The 14,879-nt window shown below is 46.7% G+C and overlaps 1 protein-coding gene across 2 annotated transcripts in view; it reads right to left on the bottom strand.

Annotated features, from left to right (window-relative positions):
- Positions 1-2,038: 2,038 nt before the first annotated feature.
- LOC129694923 (cardiomyopathy-associated protein 5-like) overlaps positions 2,039-14,879 on the bottom strand; it is a 77,925-nt gene continuing 65,084 nt past the window's right edge. For both annotated transcript variants that reach the window (XM_055631682.1, XM_055631680.1), the window contains 2 exons: positions 5,239-5,412; positions 2,039-3,348 (listed from right to left, as the gene is read on the bottom strand). In XM_055631682.1, the coding sequence (XP_055487657.1) occupies positions 3,096-3,348; positions 5,239-5,412 (427 nt within the window). In that variant the 3' untranslated portion in view covers positions 2,039-3,095. The remainder of the gene's footprint in view (positions 3,349-5,238; positions 5,413-14,879) is intronic.

The following is a 14,879-nucleotide window of genomic DNA, read 5'->3' as shown; positions in this document are numbered from 1 at the left end:
TTTTCAGAAGCTTTACGTTCAGTGGCCTTGTCTTTGGATCAATTTCTGGTTGTGCCCATCAACATGGAGGTCATAAAAATGATAATCGATCTGTGGCACGGTGGCGCAGCGGGAACGGGGTACTGATTTTGGATGATCAGCCATGATCATATTGAATGGTGGTGCTGGCTCGAAGGGCAGGACGGCCTAATTCTGCACCTACTGTCTATTGTCTTTCCACTGACTGGTTAGCAGGCAACACGAGCTTTTCACTGTAACTCGGTACACATGACATTAAACTAAACCAAACTAAATGAGTGTAGATGTTGCATGTTGCTCGGCATGGGCAAGTTGGGCCAAAGGGCCTGTTTCCAGGCTGAATGATTCTATGACTCGGTTATCAAGTATGTCTTAAAGCCACCACTGTTCTAAAAACGATGAAGAATCTCTATTAGTAGTTTAACTCATTCACATTGAAGTATTAATCGTGAAGTAAATTACAAAATCATACAACACGTGCCCACCACAAGGACCTCAGCCTCCTGCATGAGTAGGATGGTCTCTCAATTTACATTCAACATCCTAAATTTTGAATTTCACTGAGAACATTTCCAAAATATCTTCTAAATCCACAATAAAGATATAGTTCATCAGAGCAAACAGTTTAACATCAATATCTACAGCATTCATGATTATTTACAGATTCATATCCGATTCATACATCAACTTGGCACCCTGGCCGCTCCCTCTTCTCCCCTCTCCCATCAGGCAAGAGGTATAACCTCCAGATTCGGGGACAGTTTCTTCCCAGCTGTTATCAGGCAACTGACCCATCCTACCACAACTCTAGTGCCGAACTACTATCTACCTCATTGGAGACCCTTGGACTGTCTTTGATCAGACTTTACTGGCCTTAGCGTGCACTAAACGTTATTCTCTTTACCGTGTATCTGCACACTGTAAACGGCTCAATTGTAATCATGTATTGTCTTTCCGCTGACTGGTTAGCATGCAACTTAAGGGCCTGTCCCACGAGCCTGCGACTTGCATGCGGCAAGCGCAACCAAACAGGAAGCGGGGGCCGTGGGGAGGTCGAGTGATCCCCGTACAGGGTCGGTCCCACCAGCATGCGCCTGCATGCGGCGAGCGCGACCAAACCGGATGCGGGGGCCGCGCGGAGGTCGAGTGAGTGACGTGAACTTCGAGCAAAGTCCGCGAGAAGTTCGCACGTGACGTACGGCGTCAAGACGCTGCGTACTGCGTTGAGATGTTGCACACGCCCGTCGAGGCGGTGCGTACGGCCTCAATGCGGCTGCGGGCCGGCAGGCCTTTGCCGCGCGGAATTTTTGAACACGGTCAGTTTTTTGGAGCCCCGCGCGATGTCGGGACCAGCTCCGCACAACTCCATACGGCTCCGGCGATCGAAGTGGGACCGGCCCCGCGAGGCCGTACGGCTCAAGCGACCACGTTAGGTCGCGCTTGCCGCATGGAGTCGCATGCTCGTGGGACAGGCCCTTAAAGCTTTTCACTGTACCTCGGTACGCGTGACAATAAACTAAACTCAACTAAACAAAAATCAACATTTGCTCCTTCATTTGCACAGATCTATAACAAAAATGGTTGTAGTGTGAAAAAGGTAACCTTTTAAATGATTTGCAAAATCACAAATAATCCAGGTTATTTTGTCAAGCATGCAGCTTGAATGACACGTCAGTAGTAGATGTCAAACAGAGTCTGAAGATACTGTTCTCCACATTATTCTCCTTTCAGTAAACATAATAAATATAAATACATAATTTAATAAAATGCACATTTTTAAAAATCACTTAGCTCCTGAGCATAAACGTTTGACAACTAAGGGAACATCTAATGTATACTGGATTGATCTGGGCATTTCTTCTAATCAATTCCAAGGAAGGATTCCACTGAGAGTTGAGATTGGTTATGATGTATTTAAGTTGAAAATAAAATGTAGTGGTTGCAACAGATCATCTCCAAAGTATGGAGCCTTTGCCCCCCCCCCCCCCCCTCACCCCACTCACCATCAACACCACCACAGTCACATCTGTGGAGTCATTTAAGTTCCTTGGAACCATCATCTCCAGGGACCTTAAATGGGAGGCCACCATCGACTCCACAGTCAAGAAGGCCCAACAGAGGATGTACTTCCTGCGGCAGCTGAGGAAGCACAATCTGCCACAGGCAATGATGGTCCAATTCTATACAGCCATCTTAGAGTCTGTCCTCACCTTCTCCATCATGGTCTGGTTTGGCTCAGCCACCAAGCACGACACCTGGAGGCTGCAGCGAATCGTCCGATCAGCAGAGAAGGTTATTGGCTGCAACCTTCCCTCCATTGGTGAACTATACACTGCAAGGGCCAGGAAGTGAGCGGGCAAGATCATCTCTGACCCCTCTCACCTTGGCCAAACACGATTTGAAGCACTTCCCTCTGGAAGGCGACTCCGGACTGTCAAAGCCGCCACAGCTAGAGATAAAAACAGCTTTTTTTCCATGAGCAGTAGCTCTACTCAACAGCCAAAAGTCGGCAGCCTGCTTTTGCTCTGGTATTTTATTTCATTCTTCACATGTTTAAACTATAATGTTTTATTTTAAATTGTTTACTGTATATCATGTTGTTACTTGCAAGCGGAGCACCAATGCAAATTCCTTGTACGTGTACATATTTGGATAGTAAAATGTATTCAATTCAATTCAATTTAAATAAAACCAATAAATAGTGATTGCCATGCAGCAAGTTGGATAGATCTACCGGAAGTTTTGTTGCGGTGAGAATATAAAGGAACATATTACCCTTCTATTTAGTTCAGCATCTTTAATTGCACCATGGAACTTAATTGTGGATAGTCCTTCATAACGAGTCGATAATAACTTAAATACAACAGTGTAGAATATACCTCCAGCGTTTTATGTCTATCTCCAGTTTAAATCAGCATCTGCAGTTCCTTCCAACACATATCTGCAGTTCCTTCCTACACATATCTTGTCTCTTTGTACCTGGTTAGCTCTGGGATGTGGAAATATAAAGAATGCAGCAGTTATCAGCTACCCGCATGGACAATTTGCGTTTCTACCGGTAAGAAAATGCTTAGGCATTAGCTGTGTTTAGCAAACTCAGGTAAATCAACTCCTGTGCACACTGACAGAAAGCCAGGCTTCTCAACTACAAATGCTGGGCAGATGAAGTCAACGAATTGGTGCCTGAAAGTATGAAGTAGCTGTCCGTTATGGGCGTTGAAGAATGACAATAGACCGCCGCCGCAGTCCGCAAAAACGCCAACGCTGGCTGTGAAATCTGTCAGCAGGACATCGTGCGACGTACTGTCGTGAAGAAATTCATATCTATGCCTATTGGAAAAATAGAAATGTTAACAAGGTAACAAACTGAACGGAAGGAACAGAATACAATTAAGCAACGACCACACAGTAAATGTGGGATATACAGGTGAATTACTATGATATGTTCTAGGAGCAGAATTATGGCCCTGTCCCACGGTACAAGTTCATTCCAAGAGCTCTCCCGAGTTTGCCCCGATTCGAACTCGGAGATTTACGGTAATGGCCGCTCGTCGGTACTCGGGGCTCTCGTGGGCATTTTTCAACATGTTGAAAAATCTTCACGAGTCTTCCCGAGCTTCCCTGCCGTTAGAGATTCTTCCCGAGTACCAGCCGTTAGCGTTACGAGCCGCTAAGAGACGTCCCCGAGCTCCGACGTACCCGCAACGTTCATTCTCCGTGCTTACCACGAGTTTCATTTTTTTTTAAACTCGGGAGAGCTCTTGGAATGAACTTGTACTGTGGGACAGGGCCATTAGACTATTCAGACCATCAAGTCCACTACACCATTTCAATCATGACCGATCTATCTTTCCCTCTCATCCCCATTCTCCTGCCTTCTCCCCATAAAACCCTGACACCTGCACTAATCAAGACTCTGTCGATCTTCTCCTTAAACATATCCATTGACGGCTCCCACCGCCTTCGGAGGCAATGAATTCCACAGATTCACCACCCTCTGACTAAAGACATTACTCCTCGTCTCCTTCCTAAAGGTACGTCCTTTTATTCTGAGGCTGTGACCTCTGGTCCGAGACTCCACTAGTGGATGCACCATCTCCACACTAGCAGAAACACTCCATCCAAGCCTCTCCCTCTGGTCCCTTGATATCTTGGTCCATGGGGCGAATATTAAAGCCTTCACACGAGTCAAATCACTGTAAATTCCACATGATGAAGAGAAAATGCCTGCAATCTCACTTTTGTATTTGTTTAAAAATGATGTGGGAGGTGTGAAGAAACTCTTGGCATTGGAGTGATGATCTGGTGGAAATATAACAATCCGTGGCTGAAATAGTTACTCAGCAAATAGTCTCAATGATGCAATAACCATTAAAAGCAGAACAACAGCTGGAGGCCTGCTGCATGACGGCACCTCTTCCTCAGATATGGGCCCAAAATTGCTCACAATATTCCAAATGCATTCTGGCCAGTGCCTTATAGAGCCTCAGCATTACATCCCTGTTTTTATATTCTGGTCATTTCAAAATCAATGCGAGCATTGTGTTGCCTTCCTTACTACCGATTTGTATGTTCTGGTGTGCTAAAGCAAAGCAAGAATTGCATTATACTGTCTGGGACACATGACAGTAAGCTCTCTTGAAATCTTGAATTCTTGAACTTGCGAATTAACTTTTTGGGAATACTGCAACTCCCTTTGCACCTCCGATTTCTGAATTCTCACCCCATTTAGGAAATAGTCTACCCCTTTATTCCTACGACCAAAATGCGTGACTCCAAACTTTGCTACACTATATTCCATCTGCCACTTCGCTGCCCACTCTCCCAACCCGTCCATGCCTTCTGCAGAGTCCCTGCTTCCTCTACGCTACCTGCCCTTCCAACTATCTTCGTGTCATCTGCAAATTTGGCCACCAAGCCTTCAATCCCCTCGTCCAAATCATTGATATACAACGTGAAGAGCAGCGGCCCCAGCACCGACCCCTGCGGAACTCCGCTAGTCACTGGCAGCCGAGCAGAAAAAGCCCCCTTTAATGCCACCCTTTGTCATCTGCCAGCCAGCCAACCTGCGATCCATGCTAGTATCTACCCTTTGATACCGTGGGCTCTCATCTTCCTTAGCAGCCTCAGGTGTGGCACCTTATCAAAGGCTTTCTGAAAATCTAGCGACAACAGTCTCTGCATCGCGCGATGATGGAGCAAATGAAGCATCATTCATACCCTGCAGGCGTTGCAAAGTATCGCATGCACCAGGACGTGTTGCTTGTCCCCAGTGCGTGGACGTCTGCGACAGGATACACCACTCCAATCCTGTAGGCTTCGCACCGGTCAACCCTCACCTCCCAGTAGTGTCGGCCTCGAGCCGGTAACGTTTCTCCCAGAACAGCGGAGGACCTGTGGAAAGAGTGCAGTTACGCGCTGCTCCAGGAGACCAAGCGCGCGGACCAGACGCACCAGACGCAGGGGCGCAGAGCAGCGGTGGGGCGCGCGCGCTGGGCAGATTACAACCCAGCGCTATGAATATTGATTTCTCTAACTACAAGTAACCCTTGCATCCCCTCTCTCTCCGCTCCTCCCCCACCCTAGTTCTTCAACTAGTTTCGCTCTCCTCCTGATTAATTTTACTGGTTTGTATGCCTCGTTGTCAACTTCCTCCCACCCATAAAGAACCATTAGAGTCACAGAGTCATAGAGTGACACAGTGTGGAAACAGGCCCTTCGGCCAAACTCGCCCACACCGGCCAACATGTCCCGGCTACCCTAGTCCCACCTGCCTGCGCTAGGTCCATAACCCTCCAAACCTGTCCTATCCATGTACCTGTCCAACTGTTTCTTAAATGGTGGGATAGTCACAGTCTCAACTACCTCTTGCTCCATACACCCACCACCCTCTGTGTGAACAAGTTACCCCTCAGATTCCTATTAAACTTCACCTTGAACCCGTGTCCTCTGGTCCTTGATTCCCCTACTCTGGGTAAAAAACTGCATCTACCTGATCTATTCCTCTCATGATTTTATACACCTCTATAAGATCTCCCCTCATCCTCCTATGCTCCATGGAATAGAGACCCAGCCTACTCAACCTCTCCGTATAGCTCACTCACTCTAGTCCTGGCAACATCCTCGTGAATCTTTCCTGAACCCTTTCAAGCTTGACAATATCTTTCCTCTAATATGGTTCATAGAACTGAACACAATATTCTAAATGCGGTCTCACCAACGTCTTATCATTGTTATTTTTTTGTTTATCTTTCATTCATTTGTTCTATATCACTGTCTATATCTCTCGTTTCCCTTTCCCCCGACTCTCAGTATGAAGAAGGGTCTCGACAACTGCAACATGACCTCCCAACTTCTATACTCAATACTCTGACTGATGAAGGCCAAAGTGCCAGAAGCCTTTTTGACCACCTTATCCACCTGCGACTCGACGTTCATTCTATAGATAGACACAAAATGCTGGAGAAACTCAGCGGGCCAGCCAGCATCTCTGGAGAGAAGGAAGGGGTGACATTTCGGGTCGAGGCCCTTCTTCAGAAGTCTGAAGAAGGGTCTCGACCCGAAACATTCCTTCGCTCCATAGATGCTGCCTGTCCCGCTGAGTTACTCCAGCATTTTGTGTCTACCTTCGATGGAGAATAGAAGCCTAGAGCTTCACTTGGCCAGGCTGACCCTGCATCACTGCAGGACAATGGGCATTTATGACCAGCAGCACTTCAAACAACGTGGACACTACAAAATGGTGCCAAAACCTGGCGATTCTTGGATATGGTCTCAATGGACTAATTCCATACACTTTGTACTTAATCGGGGAATGTGCCTATGTATTGTAATACTTTACTAAACTGTAAGCAATAAAATAATTTCACCGTACCTCTGGACACGTGATAATAAAGAACCATTGAACCATTAATTACATGGAAGGTAAACAATGGACAATAGGTGCAGGAGTAGGCCATTCGGCCCTTCGAGCCAGCACCGCCATTCAATGTGATCATGGCTGATCATCCCCAATCAGTACCCCGTTCCTGCCTTCTCCCCATATCCCCTGACTCCACTATCTTTAAGAGCTCTATCTAACTCTCTCTTGAAAGCATCCAGAGAACCAGCCTCCACCGCCCTCTGAGGCAGAGAATTCCGCAGATTCACAACTCTCTGTGTGAAAATGTTTTTTCTCATCTCCGTTCTAAATGACTTACCCCTTATTCTTAAACTGTGGCCCCTGGTTCTGGACTCCCCCAACATGGGGAACATGTTTCCTGCCTCTAGCGTGTCCAAACCCTTAACAATCCTATATGTTTCAATGAGATCTCCTCTCATCCTTCTCAATTCCAGAGTATACAAGGCCAGCCGCTCCGTTCTATCAACATATGACAGTCCCGCCATCCCAGGAATTAACCTGATGAATCTACACTGCACTCCCTCAATAGCAAGAATGTCCTTCCTCAAATGTGGAGACCAAAACTGCACACAATATTCCAGGTGTGGTCTCACTAGGGCCCTGTACAACTGCAGAAGAACCTCTTTGCTCCTATACTCGACTCCTCTTGTTATGAAGACCAGACATGTAAAGGTAGACATTTACACAATTACAAATTGATTAGCGCAAAGAATTCAAAGGTTTCAAAGGTATTTTATTGTGCCGTGTACCAATGATGGCACAGTGATATTCGAATTTGCACTGACCTTTAAGAAACACAGCATGGCAAAATGCCCTTTGACCCACCAAGTCCACGATGACACTTGATCTCCAGGACTCACTAGTTCTATGTTATCCCACTAACACATTCACTCCTCGCAAACCAGAGGCAATTCACAAAGGCCAATGAACCGACTAACCTGTACGCCTTTGGGATGTGGGAGGAAACCGGAGCACCCAGAGAAAAATTGTGGAATTCCCTGCCACAGAGGGCAGTGGAGGCCAAGTCACTGGATGGATTTAAGAGAGAGTTAGATAGAGCTCCAGGGGCTAGTGGAGTCAAGGGATATGGGGAGAAGGCAGGCACGGGTTATTGATTGGGGACGATCAGCCATGATCACAATGAATGGCGGTGCTGGCTCGAAGGGCCGAATGGTCTCCTCCTACACCTATTTTCTATCTTTCTATGAAACCCACGTGGTTATGGTGAGAACGTACAAACTCCGTACAGACAACACTTGTGGTCAGGAGTGAACCCGAGTCTCTGGCGCTGTGAGGCAGCAACTCTACCGCTGCGCCACCGTGCTGCCCTGCTATCCTCTTTTTTTCCCCCTCGAACCTTCTCATCGGCCCGCCGATACTTTCCTCCCCTCCCAAATGCTGCAACTTCTGTTGACTGCAAACTCAGTCTTAACTAGAAACATCGAGAAAGCAGCTCGAGTAAGAATTCGAGATAATTTCTTTAGCCAGAGGGTGGTGAATCTGTGGAATTCATTGCCACAGGAGGCTGTGGAGGCCAAGTCAATGGATGTTTTTAAGGCAGAGATTGACAGATTCTTGATTAGTACGGGTGTCAGGGGTTATGGGGAAAAGGCAGGAGAATAGGGTTGAGAGGGAAAGATAGATCAGCCATGATTGAATGGCGGTGTAGACTTGATGGGCCGAATGGTCTAATTCTGCTCCTACCACGTATGAACATACAAATTTACTTTTAAATCAAAATGTCCTAGTCGTACAGTTGATGGAGAGAATGCTTCATGATTCCACTATTGAAGGAGTAAAGAGATTTACAGAATGTTAAGGACAATCAATTGACACGGAATATGCACACAAAATGCTGGAGTAACTCATCGGGACAGGCAGCATCTCTGGAGAGAAGTAATGGGACGTTTCAGGCCGAGACCCTTCTTTAGACTGAGGGTTAGGGGAAAGAGAGAGGCACGGAGATATGGAAGGGTAAGGTGTGAAAACGACAAATCAAAGAGGAAGGTGATCAAGGAAATGCTTCACAATTCCACTTTTGAAGAAGGAGTGCCGGAGGTTTTCAGTGCAAGCAGAATGTACAGGCAGCATCTCTGGAGAGAAGGAATGGGTGACGTTTCAGGTCGAGACCTTTCTCCAGACTGAGACCTACATGACATGGAATATGTCTTTTGGCAGCAGGTTAAATTGTTGCAGGAACAGTCATATGACCTGCGGGCAGACTGAGAGGGAAACTGAATACCCGTGATTGAACCACCAGACGGCGGCCCAGAGGAGCCACTCTGGTGAGGTAATGACTTGGCCCGCGGCCCTTGTGTTTGTCATCAGAGAATGAGTTACCTCAAGTCCTTTGGGAAGACAGAAATTCATCATTTCGGAAATTTATACCTCGGAAACTTTTTGGTGAAGAAACAACTTCTTTGTTACGCATTCCTTTGCTGGAGGAATAACGTGCCTATTGTGGGGTGCCTGTTCGCCATTAAAGCAGAGCTATAAATGGTCTACTTCTAAGAGTCGTGTAATGTCATTGATAGAGTGCTCATACAATATTGCCGCAGGTTAGATCCTGAATGATAACAATACCAATTACTTGAAACGTTTTTAGAGTACTTTCGCTGGGACTTTGAAATTACATTTATTAAATTCCACAAATAAAACTATGATTTAACTTGAGACTTTAGAGGTACAGCGCGGGAGCAGGCTCTTCCACCCACTGAGTCCGTGCCGACCAGCGATCACCCTGTACATTGGCACTATCCTGCACACTGGGGACAATTTACAATTTTACCTGCATGTCTTTGCAGTGTGGGAGGAAACCGATGCACTCGGAGAAAACCCCCCTGGTCATGGGGAGAACGTACAAACTCCGTACAGACAGCGCCCGTAGCCGGGTTTGAACCCGGGTCTCTGGTGCTGTAAGGCAGCAACTCTGCCGGTGTGCCACGCAGCGACTCTACCGCTGGCCCAGCGTGCCGCCCTCATGTCACATCGTTCCTCTTTGTTGGCTCATTAATGCAAGCGTGAATTATTAGAAACATAGAAATTAGGTGCAGGAGTAGAGGCCATTCGGCCCTTCGAGCCTGCACCGCCATTCAATATGATCATGGCTGATCACCCAACTCAGTATCCCGTACCTGCCTTCTCTCCATACCCCCTGGTCCCTTTAGCCACAAGGGCCACATCTAACTCCCTCTTAAATATAGCCAATGAACTGGCCTCAACTACCTTCTGTGGCAGAGAATTCCAGAGATTCACCACTCTCTGTGTGAAATATGTTTTTCTCATCTCGGTCCTAAAAGACTTCCCCCTAATCCTTAAACTGTGACCCCTTGTCCTGGACTTCCCCAACATCGGGAACAATCTTCCTGCATCTAGCCTGTCCAACCCCTTAAGAATTTTGTAAGTTTCTATGAGATCTATGAAAACTAGGAGTGTCATAAGTTCATAAAACTTGTAGGTTCAGAATTAGTCCATTCGGCCCATCATGTCCACTCTGCTATTCAATCATGGCTGATCTATCTCTCCCTCCTAGCCCCATTCTCCTGCCTTCTCCCCATAACCCCTGACACCCGTACTAAACAAGAATTTGTCAATCTCCGCCGTAATAATATACATTGACTTTCTAAAGCTACGTCCTTTTATTCTGAGCCTCTCCTAGACTCTCATGACCTGGAGATGGAGACTCCCAGTCGAGCCGAAGACGACTCGCCGATGAAACTTCCTTGCAGCACAGGAGGGTGAGGGGTGATCTTATAGAGGTGTACAAAATCATGAGAGGAATAGATCGAGTAAACGCAGAACCTCTTGCCCAGAGTAGGGGAATCGAGAACCAGAGGACATTGGTTTAAGGTGTGGGGGGAAAGATTTAATAGGAAGCTGAGGGGTAACTTCTTCACACAAAAGGTTGTGGGTCTATGGAACGAGCTGCCGGAGGAGGTAATTGATGCAATTACTATCGCAGCGTTTAAGAAACATTTAGACAGGTACATGGATACGACAGGTTTAGGGGGATATGGGCCAAAGGCAGGCAGGTTGGACTAGTGCAGCTGGGACATGTTGGTTGGTGTGGGCATACATGACTATGAAACAATCACTGCCTTTGAATAATCTTGTTCAGTTTCCCTGGCTTGGGCCTCTGATGGAGATTCCACCTCATTTAATCGTCCCCTTACTCCTATTTAATTGTTTTGTATGCATGCTATCGTGACACACCTGAGAGGATGGGAGGAAGATTTAAAAGCAGAATGAAATGAATGACTGGGACAGTCAGAGATATGAGAGTTCAGAATTTACCAAACGTGGAATGGCTTTACTCTCCAATCACTCCATATAAAAGAAAGCCATTTGCTCGGAAGATAGGCACACAATGCTGGAGTAAAGGGCCTGTCCCACTTGGCCGTCATTTGTGTGTAATTTACGCAACATCATTTACTCGTCAAGTCAAGTCAAGTTTATTTGTCACATACACATACGAGATGTGCAGTGAAATGAAAGTGGCAATGCTCGCGGACTTTTGTGCAAAAGACAAACAACAAAACAACCAAACAAATTATAAACACAATCATAACACACATATTCTTTTACATAATAAATAATAGAAGGAAAAACGTTCTGTAGAGTTAGTCCCTGGTGAGAAAGGCGTTTACAGTCCGAATTGCCTCTGGGAAGAAACTCCTTCTCAACCTCTCCGTTCTCACTGCATGGCAACGGAGGCGTTTGCCTGACCGTAGCGGCTGGAACAGTCCGTTGCAGGGGTGGAAGGGGTCTCTCATGATTTTGTTTGCTCTGGAGTTGCACCTCCTGTTGTATAGTTCCTGCAGGGGGGCGAGTGAAGTTCCCATAGTGCGTTCGGCCGAACGCACTACTCTCTGCAGAGCCTTCTTGTCCCGACGTGTGACGCGCGTGTCGTGACACGCACATGATGCGCGCATGGTGCGTGGAGGCGTAGGCAGTGACACGCGGTCGCCCGCGGCTCCCCAGGATTTTGTACAAAATCTTCACGCGCCCTCTGCGTGACTCGCAAATGGCGCCCAAGTGGGATGGGCCCTTAACTCAGCGGGTCAGACAGCATCTCTGGAGAAAAGGAGATGGGTCGAGACCCTTCTCAGACGGGTTCCTCCACAGATGCTGCCCCATCTGTCAGGTTCTACTGCCCTTTCGTGCTTTGTTCCAGGTCTTTTTCCCCCCAATATGCTTGCGATAGTCCTTTCAAAATTCAATCACTATGTCCCTGCTTGCCTCTACCTGCATTCAAATATCTCTCCAATAACTGTGCGGAAGTTACTATTAAATCAGCTTACGCTGCCCATTGAGGCTGGGCATTCCAGCAAATGACAAGCATGTGTAGGAATGAACTGCAGATGCCGGTTTAAACCGAGGATAGACACAAAATGCTGGAGTAACTCAACGGGACAGGCAGCATCTCTGGAGAGAAGGGATAGGCGACGTTTCGGGTCGACACAGACTTCAGATGGTCACCTATCCATGTTCTCCAGAGATGCTGCCTGACCCGCTGAGTTACTCCAGCATTTTGTGTCTCATTTTGTAAACCAGCATCTGCAGTTCCTTGTGCCTTCATTCAAGTATGTCGAAAGAGTGACTACAAAGCAAAAAATACCCGTTGATGCTGAATAAAGATTAATAATCGACCTGACATGTTAATGCTGTTCCTCTCCCTACAGACAGTTGTGCTGAGTATCTGTAGTCTCCACCCTCAACTCTGACCAGAGACCCTGACAGTCCTTTCAGGTGAGGCAGAGATTCACTTGCACCTCCTGCAACCTCGTCTACTGTATCCAGTTCACTCACACGACAGGATAGTCACCCAACTGGTTAAATATTGGACCAAAAGGCTAAAGGGTAACATAGTAATAGAGTGATACAGTGGGAAATTCTTCTTCAGAGAGACAAGCATACTCCTGGCCAACGTTTTTACTATCAGCCCTATGATCTCCACTTATGGCGCTGGCTAGTTTAGTTTGATATCGTCCTTCACAGATTAAATGTCCTCTTGAAATACAAGTTGTCCTTGTTTAGGTCAGGGATTTATGCTGCCTGGCCAGCTGACTTACTCCAGCATTTTGTGTCAATTTAAGGGATTTATTTAAAAAATAGTAAATTTGGGGGAGATGTTTTAATCCAATACTGCCCTTTTTCAAGATTCATTGTAAAAGAAAGGCTCCATCAAACCATCAAGTACAATATAGTAAAGCCTTATTATAATGGAGGTGGGTAGAGAAAGTTGTCTATTATTGCTGATTGACCACTATAACCGAGTAAGGGATTACAGAATATTAGAGTTTCATTGTATAAGTATCGATTATCATAACGTTTGAGATTTGGATAGGTACATGAATAGGACAGGTTTAGGGGGATATGGGCCAAATGCCAGCAGGTGGGACTAGTGTAGATGGGACATGTTGGTCAGTGTGTTGGGCTGAAGGGCCTGTTTCCACACTGTATCACTCTGTGACCCAAAGTAGTAGAAACAAAGAACTGCAGATGCTGGTTAATTAAAATAAGTTAATTAATTAAAGTGCTGGAGCAACACAATAGACAATAGACAATAGGTGCAGGAGTAGTACATTTGGCCCTTCGAGCCAGCGCCGCCATTCAATGTGATCATGGCTGACCATCCACAATCGGTACCCCGTTCCTGCCTTCTCCCCATATCCCCTGGCTCGGCTATCTTTAAGAGCCCTATCTAACTCTCTCTTTAAAGCATCCAGAGAATTGGCCTCCACTGCCCTCTGAGGCAGAGAATTCTACAGATTCACAACTCTCTGGGTGAAAATGTTTTTTTGTCATCTCCATTCTAAATAGCCTACCCCTTATTCTTAAACTGTGGCCCCTGGTTCTGGACTCCCCCAACAACGGGAACACATTTCCTGCCTCTAGCGTGTCAAAACCCTTGTTAATCTTATATGTTTCAATAAGATATCCTCTCATCCTTCTAAATTCCAGAGTATACAAGCCCAGCCACTCCATTCTCTCAGCATATGACAGTCCCACCATCCCGGGAAGAACCTATGCTGCACTCCCTCAATAGCAAGAATGTCCTTCCTCAAATTAGGGGACCAAAACTGCACACAATACTCACTAGGGCCCTGTACAACTGCAGAAGGACCTCTTTGCTCCTATACTCAACTCCTCTTGTTATGAAGGCCAACATGCCATTAGCTTTCTTCACTGCCTGCTGTACCTGCATGCTTACTTTCAGTGACTGATGAACAAGGATCCCCAGATCCCGTTGTACTTCCCCTTTTCCAAACTTGACACCATTCAGATAATAATCTGCCTTCCTGTTCTTGCCACCAAAGTGGATAACCTCACATTTAGCCACATTAAACTGCATCTGCCATGCATCTGCCCACTCACCCAACCTGTCCAAGTCACCCTGCATCCTCACAGCATCCTGCTCACAGTTCACACTGCCACCCAGCTTTGTGTCATTTGCAAATTTGCTAATGTTGCTTTTAATCCTTTCATCTAAATCATTAATGCATATTGTAAATATCTGCGGTCCCAGCACCGAGCCTTGCGGTACTCCACTAGTCGCTGCCTGCCATTCTGAAAGGGACCCGTTAATCCTTACTCTTTGTTTCCTGTCTGCCAACCAATTTTCTCAGCGGGCCAGGCAGCATCTCTGGAGAACATGGATAGGTAATGTTTCGGGTCGGAATGGCCTGGATAGGCCGGGGACGCGGTGCAGGCTGGGTGAGGTGTCGGCAGCCCAGCCTGAAGGTGAAGGTCTGCCATAACCAATAACAGCGCGGAAACAGGCCCTTCAGCCCACCGGGTCCGCTCCAACCAGCTATCCCTGCACATCAACACTATCCTATGCCCACTAGAAACAATTGTTTTTACAAAGCCAATTAACCTACAAACCTGTACGTCTTTGGGATGTGGGAGGAAACTGGAGTGCCCGGAGGAAACCCACACGAACACGGGGAGAACATGC

This window comes from Leucoraja erinacea, chromosome 3 (assembly GCF_028641065.1).
Source record: "Leucoraja erinacea ecotype New England chromosome 3, Leri_hhj_1, whole genome shotgun sequence".
Classification (NCBI taxonomy): Eukaryota; Metazoa; Chordata; class Chondrichthyes; order Rajiformes; family Rajidae; genus Leucoraja; species Leucoraja erinaceus.
This window is presented reverse-complemented; position numbering and strand designations above follow the sequence as displayed.